General features: G+C 35.0%; 1 protein-coding gene across 1 annotated transcript in view; it reads left to right on the top strand.

Moving 5' to 3' along the window:
- The window catches only part of OLA1 (Obg like ATPase 1), a 170,168-nt gene that overhangs the window by 118,054 nt on the left and 29,669 nt on the right, over positions 1–22,445 (top strand). The window contains exons 6-7 of the mRNA XM_027055467.2: positions 7,384–7,464; positions 7,789–7,886. Of these exons, the coding sequence (XP_026911268.1) occupies positions 7,384–7,464; positions 7,789–7,886 (179 nt within the window). The remainder of the gene's footprint in view (positions 1–7,383; positions 7,465–7,788; positions 7,887–22,445) is intronic.

Genomic DNA, 22,445 nt, shown 5'->3' with positions numbered 1-22,445 from the left:
TTGTCTATAGAATATGCAGAGAACTACAGATAAATAAGGAAAAGACAGCCCAATAGAAAAACGGACAAAAGATTTGAACACGTACTTCATGAAGGAAGAAATCCACCATTAATGATTAGGGAAATGCAAGTTCAGACTGCCCCATACATTAAGAACACTGACAGTACCAAGTATTGGAAAGAAAAACTGACTGGCAACATATACTAAATTTGGGTGAATGTATGACCTATGACAGAACTCCTCCAGGCTTAGGTATATACTCAAGAGAAATGCATTCACAGATTTACCAAACTCCATGTACAAGAATGCTTATGGCAGCTTTGTTCATAATAGCTTTAAAGTATAAACAACACGTGTCCATCAACCGTGGAATGTATAAAGATACTGTGGAATATTCCTACAGGGGATTATTATATGACAAAGAAAAAACATACTACTGCTACATCTGACAACATGGATGAATCTCACTATGTTGAACAAAAGCTGGATGCAAAATAATACCTATTATATGATTCCATTTCTATAAATTTCAATAACGGGCTACTTTGTTATACAGAGAAGCCAGGATTGTGATTGTCCCCGGAGAGGAGTGGAACATTGCGACTGCATTACTAATAATATTCTATATATTGATCAGAGTATTTGTTCATTCTGTGATACTTCATCAAGCTATACGCTTACATAGTTTATACTGTGTATATTTGATACTCAGTGTACACCTTCTCAAGTTTGACATTCAAACCAATGATTACCTTCTGCCTTGTATCAGTTGAATTTTCATTTTGGATCTTTATTTTCCTACTTCTGTTTCCTACTTTCTGCATTGGTTTGGTTTCTACAAATTTTTCTTAGTTTGTCAACTCTCTTGACATTTCATCCATTTTTTTCTGACACTACTCTGTTCTGTCTTTATGGCCTCATGCTTCTGTTTCATAGAAACAGAATCTTTTTTGCATATATCTGTATCTTTTTGAATTCTGCCAAGTATGCCAGATAATTCACTAAGAGGGTGTGTGTGTGTGCATGTGCATGATCATTTCCTTTTTCCTTTATAACATTCTTCATTCAGTAGCCTTTTTATTAAAATCAAATTTGTGGACTTCTTCCACTCCTGCCCCCATCCTTCCCTGAACATGATGAAATCCATTCAGACTTACTTACAGGAATCGTACAGGATTGTTGCCTTCTTCTTTTTGGTAATGTTCAAATCCTCTTGAAATCTATACCTCATAAATGAATTGGGTGTTTGCCACTGACTTTATGGCCAAGAAGCCAAGAGCTTTGCTATGTTAAGTTCTCACTGTTTACTTCAGTGAATCACACAACGGAAAACCCACAACAGCCAACATACATTCTACCCAGATTATTGCTAGAATTAGCCTATTATTTTGATTTTTGGATGATATCCTTCTTATACTACACCCACACCCACGCAGAACATTGCTGCCAGTTAGTTGTCTTACAGTTTGGTCCTTTGTTGTTTCCTTTCTGGAATTTTAGTCCCTGAAGTATGTAGAAAGATGGTAGTCAAGGTTCAGTACTCCGGTCTACATAAACAGCAATATTCATCTAATAGAGCAACAAATGTTTAATATTCTGATTCAGGCAGATCCTAAATGTCATGTTAGAATGTACAATGGAGGTCTGTCTGTTTCATTAGAGAAAACATAGATTGGTCTTTCCTCAATTTGGAATATTTAAAAGGAGGTACTCTCTGTGTTGGAGCAAGAACAAGGTATATTGGTGGACTCGTAGCCAGACTATTTTGAGCAGAAGTCCTGGTCCCCTTTCTTTTGGTGAGTGCATTGTTGGCTGTGTTTTAAGTTAAAGCCACCTAACCAGCACAGATCAGCTCATCTGGGTGTCAGTATCAGGTACTGGGGTAGTGGATTTGGCTAGAGACAAGCATCTGACTTGGAAGCTATAATTATTACAGAATAAGAGTGAGTCACCTTGATAAACTGCCAGGTCTTATCTATTTAGTCATCAAATTTTAGGGTTACAGATGGTGAGCAGAGAATAGGAGAAGTCCTCCCTTCCCCCTCACACTGTAAATATATATTTTTTCCTATAAAGATGATGTGTTTTTGGTTAGAAAGAAATAAAACAGCATTGTAGTTTTACAAAAGAAGGCACAAAGGGAAAGTCTCTCTGGAATCCAATCTTGTAGAAATTTCTGTTGCTAACAATTTGGTATGGCATCTGCCTAGTTTCATTATTTGGGTATATTTATATTCTATATAGTTTCAAAACCACAAGCGGAATCACATGATGCATTCTGCCATAAACGATAACACCAAATACCTTTTGAGTATTTACTATGTGCCTGGAGCTGTGGTAGTAACTTTGCGTGTATTTTCTCATTTAATCCTCGTGATCACCATATGTTGAATTGGAGTTACATCAATTTTACCAAAACAAAAATTAGAGATGTTAACTAACTGTCCCAAAGTTTCACAGGTAGAAAGTGGCAGGGCCAGAACTCAAGCCCAGATCTTTTTGATGACAAAATCCATACTCCTTATTTTTTTACTTTTTTAATGTTTATTTATTATTTTGAAAGGGAGTTAGAGTACGAGCGGAGGAGGGGCAGAGAGAGAGGGAAACACAGAATCTGAAGCAGGCTCCAGGCTCTGAGCTGTCAGCACAGAGCCTGATGTGGGGCTCGAACCCATGGGCCGTGAGATCGTGGCCTGAGCTGAAGTCGGATGCTTAACCGACTAAGCCACCCAGGCGCCCCCACAAAATCCATATTCTTAACTTTATTTCATTGTTGTGAATCTGCTTTTATCACTTAGGAATTCATTTTGGACATTTTCCCATGCAAATGTACATGCAGATAGGTCTTGTCTTCATGGATAAAAACTGTTCTATTAATGTCCCATAATTTATTAGCAAACCTCCAGTTAATGGGTTTTTATGTTGTTCCTAATCTGTACCTCTCTTTTTGTGCTAGTATCACACTATTCTAATTACTGTAGCTTTATGGTTTACTACATAGTAAGGTAAGTAACATATTTTTCTCTCTAAATATTTTTTACGCTCGAACAGTTCATTCTTTTAGAATAATGATATATTCAATCTGTAACATTCTCCAACATCCCTGTTATAATTTTAACTAGAATTACGTTAAACATTATAGTAGCTAGGAATTTTATCAGCATGTTGTTAATCAGTGTAGATGAATTTTGAGTGAGAGTCTGGCTGAAACAAGTTTTAAGTTAGTGTCTCTGGTCCTCAGGTCTGGAAGTCCATGGACCTAAAACATTTCCTTAATTGGCTGTTTTGGGGGCATTTGAGTATTGCCAGAGTCAGTCATAACCATGGTTTTGGATCCGTGGATCATGAATCCCTTGTAAAAGCATTTGAAAGATATGTGCTGTCATCCCTCAAAGGCACATAAACATAGGACTTTACATACAATTTCAGGGTGTTAGGGAAACGCTGAAATCTACTTATGGGTCACAGATTAATAATTCTTGCTGTGGAAACTGAAGAATACCAAAACAGAGAAATGTTGTATGTAGTCTTGGAAAGTCAATTATGTTATTGTGTGCAAAGAAAAATATTTTTGTGATACATGGATTGATAATCAGGTATTATACCCAAATAGTAGGAATACTAAATTTCCTTGATGACCTTGGACCGAGATGAAGACTTAGAATAACAACCTTGGGAATAACTAAGCTAAATAAGGAGCAATTAGAAAGACAATAAGGAAGATAAATAGGCAGTGTGATTGGACAGCACGTGAATTTTCGAGTCACTTAGACCTGAATTTGAATCTTAGTTCTGCCACTTACTAGTTGTGGGAATATAGACAAGTCACACGTTCTCCCTGAGCCTACATACATTACAACTGCTGTTAACAAAAATTATAAAATAAATAAAAAAAATAGAGCATTTCTTAAGTCAAATATGAGACTAGTAGAAAGAAGAGTCAAAGCAGATGAGTGAGGAATTCAAGGTGAGTTTGGATTTTCTTTGCAGTTAAAAGATCATTGTTTAGTAAAAACTAGTTCTTGTAGAATGTTAAGACTAGAAGCCTGAATTGAAATTTCACTAAGAAAGACACTATTGTTGGTAAAACTTAAGAAATTTGAAGAAAAGGACTAATGATGACTGGTATTTAATCTTTCAACAATCGTAATAACAATGGCAACAGATCACATTTACTGAAATTTTAACTCTGTGCTAAGGACTGAAACACCTTATATGCATTATCTCACTTGATCTTCACAACAACCCCCAGGAGTAGATAGTGTCATCATCTATGATTTATTAATAAAATAATAGATCACAGAGCTGGTAAATGGTAGGTCTAGGGCTTATTTTCACATTTAAGCATTAAGCTCTTACCTCTCCAATTAGTGTACTCACATCACTACAATATAACCAAAAAGTTCAAATATCCAGGAATTTTTGCATAGCCTTCATTATGTATATAGGTTTTTGAAAGTGAGGACTTTGTTAAAGTTATCAAAACAAAAGTTATCCTCTCACATCTGAATTTCTACATAATGATGTTACTAAAGAAATTATGAAATCCTAACGTAACTTCTGATGCCTCAAGCATTAAGGTGTTTTTATGTTTTGATTGTATTCCAAATTGTTAAAAGTAGGTTAAATGTGTATTATTTTCTCAGTTAACCATAGTCAATTAACTAGAACCTTTTATTATTCTAATCATAATTATTAATATATGTGTTTATATAAAGCATAAAAATTTAGTTCATTAAGTATTATATACAAATAAGTCCAAATGTTTTCTTTAATCTGATTAGAGTTTTTTCAGATAAGGAACATAAAACACCTTTTAGTTTTTTGCTAAAATTAAAATTAATTTTTATGTAAGAAAAACAGCACATTACACCTATACCGTATAATGGTCATTTGTGTAAAATAATCTTATCTGAGTGACCTTTTTTATTTGTCTTAAGTAAACTGGCACCTTTTAATAATCTAAGGTATCTTTTCTTGGCTGTTAAATCTTCTATGGGGATAATATAGAGAGTACTAGTACAAAATAAAATATTTTAAATTTTAAAATTCAACTTGTCAAACATTTGGTTATAATCTATAATATATTTTTTGAAAGATTTGAAAGTGGGGGTGCCTGGGTGGCTCAGTTGGTTAAGCATCTGACTCTTGATTTTGGCTCAGGTCATGATCTCATGGTCATGAGATCGAGCCCCATGTCAAAAAAAAAGTTTTGAATGTGGCTTTGATGAATATACTGTTTGAGAACTTTAATTATGAGTTAATTCTCTTTGACTAAAATTTGAGTGTTTCTAATTTGTAGTTTAATGTGTTGATGTGAGGGGGAAGATTAATGCCAAAAGATTTTTTGATAACATTTCTATGTCTGCAGTGATTATGTAATTTAAGATGAAAAAGAAATACTCAAATTCCTTCACTAGTGATGAGCATTTATTGAGGCCCTTTGGTTTTATAAAAGTGTTTACAGTTACAAAAGTATGTTATACTTTTTATATGATTAAAATTTAATTTCCTTCCTTATTTTTGGTCTGGCTTTATTTTGTCTATTCTCTTTTCTTTCTTTAATTGAAAAAACTAATGGAACCAAATATAAGATGGTACCACTGTTTCCTCCTTTTGTATAATCTTGTTGCATGTCTCTACATAAGCTGTTCTGGCCACTCATCATAGTAACCAGCTGGGCCATTTCACCTGCTGGAGCCATTAAAGAGGACTCTCTCCCCCTAGATTAATCCCCTCCGACATTAGTTTTTTGCACTGACAACTGGAGCAGGCATTCAGAATTTGCAGGTGGCCAGTGTGACGCACATAATTGCCTACAATTTTAGGCAATGAATAAAAATGGTCTACATTACTTGTCAAAGGTTGTATATGCAGTGCCAAGTGAGATCTATGGGAAGCCTTTTAGGGTTTAAAGAACAGTTAATAGCAAGGCTGCACAGGGCTTTTTTAATCATAATGCATTTGTAATATAGCACTTTGATCTTCTCCTTGTAGGAAATGGTGTTACATTAGCCACTTTTAAACATTTATGAGTGAAATTCAGTTATAGAAGAGTAAAAGTGATTATTCTTAAGCAGAACATGTTAGATTTCATTAAAAGTTTTCAGCTTGCCCCTTCCTTGTTAAAATCTGTGGGAAGTCCTTTTCCTGGAGAGTTTCAAATCAGGATCTAAGGACATAGGGCTTTTTCCTTATTTTTCCTGTTGGTAACAGCAAGATTTGGAAGGAAGGTATACTAAATACTGAGGTAATTTATACAAGTGGATATTTATAGAAAAATAACTGATTTATGGTAAATACATCGATGAGAACCCAAGAACTCTATTACTAATAATTGTGTGTTACAATAAAATTTTGAGAAATGCATATTTAAAACATATCCATAAATTATCTTTAACAACAACAACAAAAAACCAGATGACTCTCAAATGCACTTCTTCTGGAAGAGCTAAGTTTGACCTTTCAGACCCAAGAGCCTTTTATTAACACCTGCCTGTAAGAAGAACCTTGCCACACGCAGCTTTTAGATTCAGAACCACAAAACTGATGAGGAAAGACTTGAAGGGTTCAGTTTGTGTCACTTGCTGTTTGCCGTTTCCATTTCACAGATGATTAATCTTTCTGTGAAGAAAGGCTAGAGAAACAAAGCACATTGGGCTCTTCCTGCAGTTACTCCTTCTGAATGCACACTAGCTTGCTAACTAAAAGGCCTTTAGATTTCCAGCAGAGAGAGATGTTCTGAAAGTGAATGCAGCTGGTTGGAGGTCACCAGTGCAGGGCTCTTGCCATTGTGTAATGGAGGCTTTGGCAGGTTGGGTGCGGGGGCGGTGTTGGAGCGGGGACAGGAGAAGTGGGCAGGAAGAAGGTGTTGGCAAAAAATTAATTCAGAATTAGAAGGGTTTTGGTCAGTTGATTTAATATTTTGGAGGGTAGATCATCAATAATAGGCTCAATTTCGTCTATTTTGTTTGTTTTCCTTTTTAAGGAAAAAATTATAATTCAGTCTCTTCCTAGTATTCCTCCCTCCCTCCATTTCCTAATAGCATGTTTATCTTGCAAGTGGCATCACTAGGTGATGTTGAAATGTTATTAACTCTTATAATCTTTGGTGTATGTGAATTGTCTTGAAATTTCTAAGACTATTACTAATCGTGCTAGTATTCCACATTTTATATATTCAAATGTTAATGCCACAACAATGTTTCATTGGTATTTGGATTTTTAATGAGGTATTGAAAACAAATGATCTGTGTGATTTAGTTCCCCTGTCATATAAAATTGACTTTTTATTTTGAGGATTTGAAAACTTTTAATTTTACTATTTAGTAACTAAATGTTTAGTATCCGCCCTGTAATTACTTTCTTCTCAATCTTGTATAGGATATAATGTGCAAAGTCAAATCCTGGGTTATAGATCAAAAGAAACCTGTTCGCTTCTATCATGATTGGAATGACAAAGAGGTAAGTTGTAAACATCTTGCCACCTCTTACTGCCTTGGCTTTGATTTCTTAGAGAATGAATTAGAGTTGTCATTATTTTATATTTTATTGTTATTAATATCTAGTTAAACTTTATTTCTGTCAATGATTGCTTATTCCCAGGCTTGTTATTATTTTCTTTTTCCCTACTTCTGATATTGCATAACAGCCAGTGTTTTACAAATAAGAATTATGAAAATGAAAATGGCTACTTGTTTAGAAAGAGTTTACTTTCAAGTTTTTCAGTGACTTACTCAATATTTGCTCAACATTTTAAAAGGATTCTTTCTCTGTCTCCCACTTTAGATTGAAGTGTTGAATAAACACTTATTTCTGACTTCAAAACCAATGGTCTACTTGGTTAATCTTTCTGAAAAAGACTACATTAGAAAGAAAAACAAATGGTAAGTTTTTCCTCCTAGATATATTCAGACATCATATCTCTATCCGTACACACACACAAACACACACACACACACACACACACACACACACGAACTTACTGCTATGTTAGATTTTAATATTTTTCTCCTTATTATTAAAAAGCTTAAAATGGATGAGAAAGCTTTGTTTGTATTTACATTCTGAGATGAATCTCCTAATTGATCTACACTGAGAGAACTTAAGAAAAAACAATTAAATTAGGCAATATTGAATCATGCGTATTTACTTATTAAGTTTAAATTTAATAGACATTATTGTTTGTTTCCTTTGCCAAATGAGAATTTACATAGAACAATAATATTTTTTAAACTAGGAATTTCTAACTGTTGATATTACATGTGGCTTTAAAATATCCACTTGAGATTGTAGCTGGGCGTAAATTTTAAAATCCTGATTAAATGCTTTAAGAAATTTTTTAAATGAAAACAACTGTGTGCAGCGGGCGGGGGTCGGGGGGAAGAGAGGAAGATCAGGTATCTGTTTCAAACACTTAAAGTGTAGAGAGGTAAAAACTATGCATTCATGTGTTGATTGCCATTTTGGACGTGTAACCCAAATGTGCAGGGTTTCCTTCATTCACAAATAACTTGAAAACATCCTATATTCATGTAACATGGGGCATGTACACATTCGGCACTGCGCTCACTTTGACTCGCCTCACTGGACCCTCAGTGCTTTGTACTATTAAGTCATACAAACAAATCAAAACTATCCAGAGCAGAATATCTGCGTTCTCCTAAAATATATTGTCGGTTTTTCCCTGTACTTCATTAAGTACTTAGATGCACATGGTTTCAATTTTCCATTAAAAATTCTCATTTCCATATGATATCAAAGAGTGAGAAGCTTTAAACTGAAAAATAAACATTCATAGACTGGAAGCCAAAACAATAATTAATGTCAGATGGTTAACTCCAATAAATGATTAGAATAAATTCTGTGAAATTACTGCAACTAAAAATGCCCTGTTGATATTACTTTAAGACATTTTGTGTTCCAGAAAGGAAACTGAATTTGTCTTCTTTATTGGTAGTGTTCTAGAAAGCATAAACTTCACATGAAAATTTAGTTCTACCTGGTCACTGCCCTCCAGTAGATAATTAACTTTAAAATAATCAGTTCTGTCTTGTTCCAAATTCTTATAAATTTGATGATTAATGTGTTAAAAATTGTTACCTTTGGGAAGGAATTTTAAAATTTATTACTTGACCTCAGTTAATAAATCTTATTGTAGTGTGAATGGCAAGGTTTCTTGAGGCTTCATGAAACAATACAGACATCAAAGTTTACATGAAAAGGGATGAGTCAGTTTCCTTGCCCAAAGGGGCTTCTCACACCTGTATTTGGATGATTACAGGTAGAACTCCCTGGCTCTAATTGTATAGTAAATACCATTTCCCAGACCCTAATGGTAGACAGACTGCTTGGGAGACGCCAGTCTGTGATTTAGCTGTCGCCAGACACCCCATGTTTTTTGTGAGACCAGTTGTGATGATGATATGGTTATAGTCAATTGAAAGCAAACTCTTGTCTAAATAGCAAATTTTAATTTATAAAAATGTAGAGGTATGGGTGATCCTATTTATGAAACCAAATTTTAGATTTTATATATAACTAATGATCTGGTTTGGGGTTGTGTGTATGTTTGGTGGGGAGTGGGGGATCAGATCTTGTGGAAGTTAGTGTAATTGTAGCTGAAAGATCAAAGACTGGGTAACTGAGTGATGTTCCAGAAGAGAATTTACCACATAGCCATTTTCTGTACAGTTTCTGCCGCCTGCTGTTCCTATTTTCCCTCAAGCTAGCCATTGACTACCCCCTGTGCATCCCTGCTCGTAAAAAATGATTGAGGAAGTATTTGTCATGTATTTATGAGTGGGAAACATTGTGTGATAGGGAATGGCATCTACTGGAGCCAGAAGGATTGCCATTTTCCTTTCATTCAGCCACTCTGCTACAGCTTTAAATCCTCTGTTTATGCAACATAGCCTTTGTATTAAAGTCCAGAATGAATTTTTATTATGAAGGATATGAACGCTGGGTTTTCATCATTTCTAACACTGCAAGCAGATGTAAATAGTTAAGATACATTTTAACCACTAAATCCTTTTAATTTGTGTTAGCATCCCGTTTTGGGGGGAGTGTTTATATCTAAGCTCCATTTGCATCAGTTGCTCCTTTAGCAAAAGAAAAAGTTTTGTTTCTTACGGTTATTGTGTAATGTTACTGTAGCAAATGAAGACTGGTGCAGGAATAAATATTTTAATGGGTCTTTAGATCTAGAAAACTATTTTAAATGATCAGGAAAGAGGAGGAGGAAGGATTTGTGATTTGGGCCATAAGAGGAAGACTGAAACTATATTTTAGTGGGTCACCATTTCAGACGTAATGAACGTTTTATTCACTTTAAATTTAAATGGTAACATTGTTTCTCAATCCTAGAAAAGAAGAAAGCACTTTGAAAGATAAGTCTATTGTGTTTTTGAGTAGGTATATTGACCTTTTGAAAGATGTAAAAACTGGAATGACTCCAGGCATCTACTCACTGGTTTAAACAATGTTGAATTAGTCATTTTGTTGATTTATGATTAAGACCTAGCTCCTTGAAGAGAAGCTGACTTGGCAGCCGGGTTAGTTACAGTTGTGTTATGATCAGATAACAGTAATCAAGATGTTGTAAGGGGAATCCACAGAAACCTTTTTTATTATTACAAATTGCTGTTCTTTGAATGTAAAACTATGTAGAAGTTGTTGTTTTGGTGGGTGCCAGTGATTTTTGAACACTTGAGGATTTCATTTTTTAAACACGATCACTTATAACTTACAACTAAGATTGTACTTTATGCAGTATTTTCATTTGAGATTGCCTACTGAGTTATGGTGTCAGGCAGGTACAGGACATCAGAACTGTCAAACCATTCCTTAATTAGGGGTTTGAATTTCAATCTTTGCACCTTTGCTGCTCTGTAAGTAGTATATGCCATCCAGTTGTGAAATCAGTAGAGCAAACTAAATTTAGGTATCTTGTATACCTACATAGCTTCCAATTGTGTTTTATTTTTGTGTTCTATTATTTCTGTCTTTCTTAAAACTATTGGTAAAGGATCATTCCATTTTATTGCTTACTATACTACGTGTTCATATTCAACTGGAAAATATAGCAACAATTTAAGAAATTCAAATTTCTGGTATGCGTATGTGTGCATATAAACACATATTTACATATGCCTTGGTGGGCTTGTGGTCACTAAACATTACCCTTTGACTAATATTATACGAATCAATTAATCTGGGTGTTGAAATTGATTTGAGATAGGTAGACAAAATATATGCTGTCTCTTAGGCGATTGTGTCATCAAGGGCAGTGTGTCAGTTTCACTAAATGAATTTTAAATAGAAAAAGGTTTTATTAATTCTTACTATTCTGTGACTCAGCCCCCTCATCCCCACTTTTCTGTTTTTGTTTGTTTTCCACATAATTTGTATACAACAACTAAAAATAGTTTGGCGATACTATACATTGTGTACCTGATTAGGGGGAGAATAAATCCAACATTTTCTTATTTTCTTGAACTTTGTGTGAGAATTACAGGTACTATATCAGCAACTATGCATGCAAAAGGAAGTATGTTCATTTTTTACATATAATTTTGTATGTCTGTATACCTATCTGTGTATACATGGATACATATGTACATAGATGTATAAATATAAAACTATTTCTGTAAAATTATTCTAAGAAGTCATCAGTTTCTAAGAAGATATTTATTGAAGCTAGAAATTTATGCTACTGTGGAAAAATCACATTGTTACACATTTGATTTACCTGAAATAGATAAAATAGGAATAAGTATTCTGAAATAAATTAGTCATTTTAGTTTAAGAGCTTCTCAGGTAGATTTGAAATTAGGTTTAATTCACATAAAGTTTTCAGGAACATACCCTATTGTATAAAGCAAGACTCACATGTATGAGTTTTTTAATTGTTCTCATCATCCACTACTCTGGCAAAGGAAAATTTTTAAATGTTCTCATCATCCATTAGTCTGGCAAAGGAAAAGCTCTGACATATCCATGCAACATTTTGGGGGGATTATAATTTCTATATTTTATCACTTGTGGTTCATATAGTTTTGGAGGGTTGTTATGTCTCCTTCATCTTGAAGTACCTAACACTGTGAAGCCTGTGAGGATACTTAGTTATTCTGAGTAACTACTCGAAATCACAACGTAATGCTAGTAGGTTTATTTTAACATGTGAGGGGTTTTTGGCTGAATTAAATTTTATGAGTGAAAATTTGTAATTGTTTTCATAAATCAAATACTTTTTTTAATGATGATTCCTTTATGAGGACTAGTGCTTAATTTGCTCCTTTGACAGAGATGAAGGAGTGATAGGGCAGGTCAAGGGTATTCTGGATGTCTAAATTAAGCAAAAATTTTTTTAATATGGGATTGATCAAATTGGTGAATTTCTCTACAAAATATTCTTAATTTTACTTGTTATAAATGAATCTAAAAAATTGTCTTAAAGAACCCTTCTTCATTTTAGTCTTTTAGCTACTAGACGATTCTCAACTATCTGCTTTTTTAATTCGTATTGTGATAAAGCTTTGAAACAGTATCATATGTTCTACAAATTGGGATTTCAAATAATTTCTGGTGAATGGATTTTGTGGAATTATTTCATAACTTCTTGATGCAGAATTTTGAGAGTTAAGAATATACTAAAAGCAAAAAAATTTTTAATTACAAGAGGTAGAACTCTAGAAGAAGTGGGAGGAAAAGAATCTTTGCCCATTCAGTAATCTTTTTACTTGGGATGATCTTTAGCATTTGTACATACAGGTACATGTAATAATACTTGTGAATTTCTTTCTGGTTTTCATTAAAACGATTTTGGTTGCTCTTTCAGCAATTTCATATTCTTATCAAGTGATCTAAAGCGCTTTATCATAACAAAACCAAATAACACCTCAAAGATGATTATAGAAGAAGGTACATCTTTTTTTAGGAGTATAATGCTGTTGACCCACCATACTGTGCATTTTAAGAATTTGTCCTGGCTCATTTGCATTTTTTGCCCAAGACTGTTTATAGACAATAATTTCTATTTGCAAAATGATTCACTGAATCTGAGAAAGTCATACTTTTGGGAGGGTCAATTTTTATTTTCATTAGCACCATCTGTTGACTTACTGATTTATGAGTGATATAACTTGTCAAATATGTCAGGGCATTTATCTTTTTTTAAAATAGTTAAAGAATTTCACTGCATATAGTAGGAAAACATTTCACAAAATTGTTCCTAGCTTCGAGAGACTAAAGCTCTTTTAAGAAAAAGTGTTCTCTTCCCAGAGAGGAGGTCTGTAGAGGGATGGGTGAATTAGGTGACAGGGACTAAAGAGTGTACTTCTCACAATGAGCACTATGTAATGTATGGAATTGTTGAATCACTCTATTGTACAACTGAAACATAACACTGTACGTGAACTAGAAATAATTAATTTTTTTAAAAAAGGAACAAATAAAATGTTTTCCATACAAAATAAAAACAATTGTTCTCTAGGATTCTCTCATATGAAATTAAAATATATATTCCCCTTACATACACACACATACATAATCTCAGAAATGAAAGGCAAAGTTTGACTTATACAGTGTTTTTCAAATTACAAATGATTCATGTACACAAAAGAACTCCCCTGCCTCTCTATCCCCACTTACTTTGGTGAATAATTCAAGGACTATTAATATTAAAAAAAATTTGGGCCCTGGCGCTTAAGGACCTCTAAATCAAATTTTGTTTCCAAAGCTGTGAGTTGTGATGAGCTACACTCATAAAATGGGAATTTTGACTAGTAGTAGTTGGTAGAGGTGGAGAAGTTTAAAGCCCAGAAATTTTAGGACTGTTGGGGGTAGGAGATAAAGAACAGGGCCTTGGGAAGGGTTTGGAATGGAACCTAAATGCTGTATATAGGATCTGCATCAGTTTTTCCTGGGAGAAGTCAATAGAGAAGGAAAGGAGAGGGTGCCCTTTTGGGCAGTTTCAGTGTTTTGTCTAATATCCTGCTTGTGTAGAATAGGAAAGGAGTATAATGTTCTCGGCCCTTCATTCCTGTACTCTCTCTTGTATTCCCCAGTCATAAGATCTACCTTTGGAGTTAGTGTTGTAGTTCAGCTACTACATTATGAGTTAAATAGACTAGACCAAAGTCCTGAGTACCATTAATAACATTGTGTCTGTAAAGAAGATAAATTCTAAGAAACTTGGAGCATATAGTCTATTTGTAAAGTAGGTAGTGTATATTATGAGGTATTTTTGGTATATTAAGAATACTGTAGGGACGCCTGGGTGGCTCAGTCAGTTGAGCATCTGACTCTTGGTTTTGGCTGAAGTCATGATCTCACAGTTCACTGAATCAAACCCCAAGTCGAGCTCCGTGCTGAGAGTGCGGAGTCTGCTTGGGATTCTCTCTGTTTCTCTGCCCGTGTGCAATTGCTCACATGTGCTCTCTCTCTCAAAATAAACTAAAAAAAAAAAAAGAATACTGCTACTTTAGAATTTGAAATGTTAGTGTTGTGGTCCTTATTTGCTGCTAACTTGCTCTTTTGACCACAAGCAAATTACTTAGTCTTTCATGTATTGAAGATAATTCATCAGAATGTTCACATAAAATATGTTCTGTATAAACAATATTTCCCAAATTTAATTACCATAACTCAAATAGAATACAATCATAGAAAAAGGACTTGTGTAGTCTTCTAAATGTATCTTCTGAATATATTCCCTTGGCTTTTCTTTTCATGATATGGATAAAGGAATAAAATGTATCATACATATGTTTATAGCTGTTAATTCCTTGCTTTGAGACAGTTGTCCTCCAAAACAAAATGAACGGTGGAGAACCATCTCTGTTGTGCAATAGCGATAAAACTCCCATGATATCACCACCATCTTCCATGACTCCACTCCCATCTCCTCAGATTGGGCCCTGTGACTTTACCTTTGGCAGATTAGAGGATTTTATTTCTTGGCTTCCATTAGATGAAATCATTGTTGAATTGTTACAATAGCATTTTTTTAAGGGCTTATTCTTTTTTTTAAGTTTATTAACTTATTTTTGAGAGAGACAGAGACGGGGGGTGGGGTCAGCAGAGAGAAAGAGAGGAGAGAGAGAATCCCAAGCAGGTTCTGTGCTGCCAGTGCAGAGCCCAGTGGGGACTCGAACCCACAAAACCATGAGATAATGACATGAGCTGAAACCAAGAGTCAGACGCTTAACCAACTGAGCCACCCATGCCCCAGTGTTTATTATTTAAAAAGCCTTTCAGAACAATTCCATTGTGATCTCCTGTATCTCATTTTCTCTATTTTTGAATATATGTATGTGTGCGTGTTGGAGGTGAGGCAGTGAAAGTTAAAGAATTAAGATCATCTCTAAGATTCCCTTCCAGTGATAGAATTTTGTGATTTTGATGCATTAGATTTAACAAATTCACAAAGAAAAGATGCCTATTCAAGTATCTAGAACCTTCTCAGCCCTCATGTATAGGTTTGTCATGGTAGGATTTTTCTAACTGTGGAACTATATACAGCATTTCTGAGGTTGCAAATACCCATTTTATGAGCAGCTTTCTGGCTGGGTTGGAGATAAGACCTGGTCTTCTGCTCTGTCCCTCTTTCATATCTCTTCCCCTTGAAAATAAGTCTTTTCTGGGTCTCACCATGTTCCCATCTTTCCTCGTCGTGGGCAGCTATTACTTTGGCTAGAATTGAGGACAAAGTAGAAATAAGACCCCTTTGTAGAATTAGCATATCTATATTTGAGGCTACTTCCATTACTCAGACTGTTGCGTCTCCTTGTTCTAATGTGACCTAGAAAACATTTCTCCATCAAAAACATTAGATTATGAAATACTCTCAGGTAGAAATAGTGCAGTGTCAATGAGACATGTTTTGGTATCTGTGACCATTTGTACCTCCAGTTTTTAAATTCTCCTTAAAAATATGTTCCAAAATAACTGACTTAGGAACTTTGAGTACACCCCTGTCTATAAAGTTCGGGGCTGTACATTGGTATCCATTCAGTCTTTTAAATGCTTTCATAAGAGAAATTAATTGGCGCACCTACGTGGCTCAGTTGGTTAAGCATCTGACTTTTGATTTCAGCCCAGGTCATGATCTCAGGGTTCATGGGATCGAGTCCTGTGCCGGGCTCTGCACTGATAGCACGGAACCTGCTTGGGATTCTCTCCCCCTCTCTCTGCCCCTCCCTCGCTCATGTGTATTCTCTGTCTCTCTCAAAATAAATACATTTTAAAAAGGGAGAAATTGATTTCATAAAAACTGATCATTAATATAAATTTCAAATTTATGTTTCTTATGAAGACTGTGAACTCATTGAGGAGGTGGTTACTATGTTTTCTTTTTCCTTTTATAAGCAGATAATCATTGAGCCCTTCTGTGTGTCATGTACCATTCTAGATGGTAAGCAGAAAAAGACTTTGCCCCCCTAAGTCTTATAGTCTAATGGGGTGATAAACAACCAGTGAACAGATATTTAATGTCAGGAGGTGATTAAAACAATGAATAAAAATAAAGCAGGGTAAGAGGATGCCACTTTAGTTAGGGTAGTCAAGGAAGGCCTTTTTGAAGTAAGGGAGTGTGCCCTGAGAGAATCTGAGGAAAACTCAGTCCGGGGAGAGGGAATAGCAAAAGCAAAGGCATGCATGACAGAGCACTGAAAAAGTAAAATTTGAAAACAACTGCTTGAAAAGAACTTTGTAAATTCTTATTCAAATACATTGTAATTAGATTTTTTTAAACATATCCTAAATGTGTTGTAAAAGTGAATTCAGGGCTTTAAGAGTGGCCATCATTTATTTTCTAGTTTGTGATAGTTAATTTCTCAAAATCCAGAGAGATTTTAGGGTTTTAAACAGCATTTAAAGTCATGTTTGCGAATATATAGATTTACTTTGAATTTCATCTTTCCTTTTTCATGCTTATCTAGTAACTTGCTAATCCACGCTACTGTTCACAAAACACTTCTTTTGAAAGTCCCTCAATGTATGACCTCAAAGAAGCAGATTGAACTTTACTAAAAATAATAGTAACTTGGGGTGCCTGGCTGGCTCAGTTGGTAGAGCATGCAGCTCTTGATCTCAGGGTCATAAATTCAAGCCCCATGTTTGGGGGTAGAGATTACTCAAAAATAAAATCTTTTTTTTTTAATTTTTTAAATTTATTTTTATTTATCTTTGAGATTGAGAGAGAGAGAGAGAGAGAGAGAAAGCACGCAAGCCAGGAAGGGGCAGAGAAAGGGACACGCAGAATCCAAAGCAGGCTCCAGATTCTCGGATGTAGGACTCGAACTCGCAGACCGTGAGATCATGACCTGAGCTGAAGTCTCTAACCGACTGAGCCACCCAGGCGCCCCTCAAAAATAAAATCTTAAAAAAAAAAAAATAGCAACTTAACATTGGTCAAAACTTTACAGTGTTTTAATTTACATTAGTTCATTGGATCCACAGACAAATCCCAACCTGGCCCACACAACACTGTGCTATTTTGGCCTTGAATTGAATTTTCACTAAAATGAAACATTTCATCATAGGATTAAGAGATCTGCATTTTAGGTTAGGAATGGGTTAAGTTAGGAGTGCCTGCGTGACTCAGTCAGCTGGGCGTCTGACTCATGACCCAGGTCATGATCTCGTGATTTGTGAGTTCAAGCCTCACGTCAGGCTCTGTGCTGACAGAGCCTGCTTTGGATTCTGTGTCTCCCCTCTCTCTCTGCCCCTCCCCACTCATGCCCTGCATCTCTCTCCTTCAGATATAAATAAACATTAAAAACAAAACAAAACAAAAAAGGAATGGGTTAAGTTAGCTGAGAGATAAATGAGATTAGTGTTTCCATTAATAAAGATATTAAGGTACCTTTTCAGTACTTGTAGTATTTGTCATTAAGATCAAGGAGTAGTCGTCAGTATTCCTGGATGAATATCAACATTTTCCTTAGAAATTCTTTTAAAAAGAACTGTATAATCTGCGGAAAACATCTTTGGGTTTAGTCCATTTGATACTTAAAAGAAAAATATCTGTCTATTGGTAATCATTTTTTGGCTTTTTCTTGTTTTAAATGGTGTTTCAAAAGATTTTTCCCAAAGAGCATATCTGGATGTCTGAAATGTGAAGGTCACCAGTAGTTTTCATACATAATTTATATTTAAAATTGTTGCCTTTTAACTTGTGCCATTTTTCTTTTGTCTGGAGTTGATGTGTAAATGAAAAGGGAAGTGAAAGAATATCATGAATTAGAATAAAGACAAATTCCTATGCCTAAAATGTTGTATTAATTGTAGTCGTCATCAGGTCAGTACTTACTGAATACCTAACTATATGCCAGTTACATTTAAGACTTCCCAAAACCTTATGAAATAGGTACCATTGTTATTTTAAGGAAGGCAAAACAAGTATAGAGAGATTGAGGAACTTGGCCAAGGTTGCATAGCCAGTCAGTGATGCTGAGATTCAAACCTAAGCAGTTTATCTCCAGAACTCATGATCTTTACTATACTATGCCATGGTATCTCAGCTTTGGGCCATTGGTGGTGGGAAAGGTAGACCAGGCCTGAGCAATAGGTCATAAATGCTACATTTCCTATCACTGTAAATTTCATTTAGATAAGGTTTTGTTGGTCTTAAACAGTTAACACACTGAAATTTGAGACTAAAGATTCACTCACTATAACCTGATTAGGGAATGCCGACTGAAGGTAATGTAAAAATTGTTACCTAAACTGTATGTTTATTTTCTTGAACTTTTCATTGAAAACTATATTCCAAACATGTAGCAATTTAATAGCCATTTATAGGGACAGTAAAGTGGTTAATATATTTTTACATAGAAAATAACATACTATCAATCATTTTTTAAGATAAGTACTTTCTTCTACCACTTGGTTGTTTTGTGTGTTTTTAGCCATATAGTGATGTATTTCCTTGCATTTTCAAGGAGTAAGGAATTTTGAGACCTTGGAGTAGGGAATTGTACATGTGTGTATCTCTTACTAGATGAAGTACAAATAGATAATTTGTATAATACTCTATTGAAATTCTGTATTTGTACATAGCAGTGTAATGGAAAGAACATTATATATACATATGTATGCATATATGTGTATGTATGTATACATACAACCAAGTCTTGGACAAAATAGTAACTACCATTTGTTGAGCATGTGTTATATGCTAGACTTTGGGGCACTAACATAATAGGTTCTCTCTTATTTGAATTAGTCCTCATAACAACCTTGGAATGCAAATATTTACCTATTTACTTTGAGAAGTATAAAGTGAGAAACCTTGTTAAACGTTTTAAAGACATCTTTTATCTCGAGCTTATGAGAAAACGTATGAAACATTTTAATGCATTTATAGCATACTTTTCATGGAACAAAAAATACAGGTTTGTGTTCTTTTTGTTTTTGTTTTTTTGGTTAGTTGTATTCTAGTGAAAATTGCACAGAAACCCATACCAGCTAGAAGATTGGAAATAAAGGAAATAAAAATAAATAAGTAAATTATATGGTCAATTAATCTATAACAAAGGAGGCAGGAATATACAATGGGTAAAAGATAGTCTCTTCAATAAATGGTTCTGGGAAAATAGCTACATGCAAAGGAATGAAACTAGACCACTTTCTTACACCATAAAACTCCTAGAAGAAAACAGACAGTAATTTCTTTAACATTGGCTGTAGAAACATTTTTCTAGCTGTCTCCTCAGGCAAAGGAAACAAGAGGAAAAATAAGCTATTGGGTCTACACCAAAATAAAAGGCTTTTTGCACAGCTAAGGAAACCATCAACAAAACAAAGGGACAACCTATGAATGGGAGGATATATTTGCAAATGATATATCTGATAAGGGGTTAATATTCAAAATATATAAAGAATTTGTACAGCTTAATACAAAAAAAAATCCAATTAAAAAATGGGCAGAGGACCTGAATAGACATTTTTCTAAAGAAGACCTACACATGGCCAATAGATACATGGAAAGATGCTCAACATCAGTAATCAGGGAAATGCAAATCAAAACGACAATGAGATATCACCTCATGTGTATCAAATTGGCTAAAATCAAGAAGACAAGAAACAAATATTGACAAGGATGTAGAGAAAAAGGAACCTCATGCATTGTTGGTGGGAATGTAAATTGGTAGAGCCACTGTAGGGCTGGGTATTTTACCTGGGTATTTACCCAGGGAAAATGAAAACACTAACTTGAAAAGACATATACACCCCTACCTATGTTTATTTGCAATAGCCACGACCTGGAAGCAACCCAAGTATTCATCCCTAGAGGAATGGATGAAGATGTGTATATCTACATACATCTTGGAATGTTCCACATAATGGAATATTACATGGCCATAAAAAGAATGAAATCTTGCTATTTGCAACAACATGATAGATCTAGAGGATATAATGCTAAGTGAAATAAGTCAGAGAAAGACAAATGTGATTTCGCTCATGTGGAATTTCAAGAAACAAATGAACAAAGCAAAAAAGAGACAAAAAAGACTCTTAAATACAGAGACACTGGTGGTTGCCTGGGGGGATGTGGGTGGTGAGATGGGTGAAATAGGTAAAGGAGAATAAGAGTACACTTATCTTGATGAGCACTGAGAAATGTATAGAATTGTTGAAACATTATAACACCCAAAACTAATATAACACTGTATGTTAATTATACCTGAATTTTTTTTTAAAAAAGCAATTTTCCATTTTCTTTTATTTCTCCTACATATACATATTTTTGGTTTTTTAATATTGTAGTGTTCTAGCTTCTGAAATTTATAAGGGTATGGTCACGTACATTTTCCCTTCCTTTCACTGTATTTTCATTTACTCTCTCTTTACCCCCACCAAAACAAAACAAAAAACAACGCTTCAGTATCCAGTTAAAAATTTGTTTAGGCATGTAACCAAACCTCATGTTTGGTGAGATTTTACTATTTTATGAATGCTCAAGACATTTATTTCTTTTCTTTCTTTTTTTAAAATTTATTTATTTTGAAAGAGAGAGCAAGCAAGGGAGGGACAGAGCGAGGGGGAGAGAGAGAATCCCAGCAGCCTCTGCCTTATCAGTGTGGAGCCTGATGCAGGGCTCAAACCCACAAACTGTGAGATCCTGACCTAAGCCAAAACCAGGAGTTGGAAGCTTAACTGACTGAGCCACTCAGGTGCCTCCTTTTCTTCCTTCCTTCCTTCCTTCCTCCCTCCCTCCCTCCTTCCCTCCTCCCTTCTTCCCTCCCCCTCCCCCTCACTCTCTCTTTCTTTCTTCGAGGGAGGGAGGGACAGGGAGAGAGGGAGAGGATCCCAAGCAGGCTTGACATGGGGCTCATTCTCACAACTGTGAGATCGTGACCTGAACCAAAATCAAGAGTTGGACACTTAACTGAGCCACCCAGGTGCCCCAATTCTCAAAACTTTTAAATGAAACAGCAACACTTAGAAAATCCTGCTGTGGTTTTCTTTTTTTGTTAATCAAGACTTATCCCCATACCTTTCCAACTTTATCCAAATGGATTTTTCCCTAGTACTATCAGTAGGTACATTGTAACACTTATTAAATAACTAACAAAATTGATGGTTTACAACATAGTTCATAGATGTAGATTTAAAAAAATCCACAAAAATGTTTTCTTTCTTTTTTTTTTTTTTTTGGAAGTGAAAGCAGAGTTTCTTGAAGATATATATATATAGAGAGAGAGAGAGAGATACAGAGTGTCCAGGAGATTCAGAGAAGAGAATGAGTCTCATCTTTGCATGGAGTGTGGGGTTTTTATTGGCAATTGTGGTCTGGTGCACGTGTCTTCTTAGGGATCCAGGAACTGGTCAGAACAAGAAGAGGGTCCAGGTGCCCTTCATAAGTCATTGATTCCTTGAAGTCAGGTGTCTTGGCATCAAGGTGTTAGAAGTCAGTGGCCTGCCCAGTCACTCCTTAGACGTTATCTGTTGTGCTGGAGGACTCCAAAGATACCAGTATTTCTTTGTCTCTCATAAGGAAGACATATGCGATTTGCATTACAAGGCATATGTAGAGTGGGGTGGGGAGATTTGGCCTGAAGTGAAGTTCTAGTATGTAGAAACATTCCACCGAAACTAATCTATACAATATCCAAGTAAGAGTCAAAAAAAACCCCACGAAAGTGGCTTAGTTAAAATGGATTAGTTTGTGTGGAATGTTTCTAACATCAGTAGAATTTTATTTCAGGCCAAATCTGAGATAGAGACAGAAAAGAAAAAGAGACCGAGAGAGAGAATATGGAGAATATTGACCATTTGTTTCCTTTCCTGTGTTCAGAGGTAAACATCTTGGTTGTCTAGGTTTCTGGAAATTAATCCTTTTAAAATCTTTCAAATGAAACTAGAATACATGGTTGAAGTCCTATCTGGTTAGTTTTCTGATTAAGTATAATTAAGTAATTATGTTTCTGTAATTA

Source organism: Acinonyx jubatus, chromosome C1 (assembly GCF_027475565.1).
Source record: "Acinonyx jubatus isolate Ajub_Pintada_27869175 chromosome C1, VMU_Ajub_asm_v1.0, whole genome shotgun sequence".
NCBI lineage: Eukaryota > Metazoa > Chordata > Mammalia > Carnivora > Felidae > Acinonyx > Acinonyx jubatus.
This window is presented reverse-complemented; position numbering and strand designations above follow the sequence as displayed.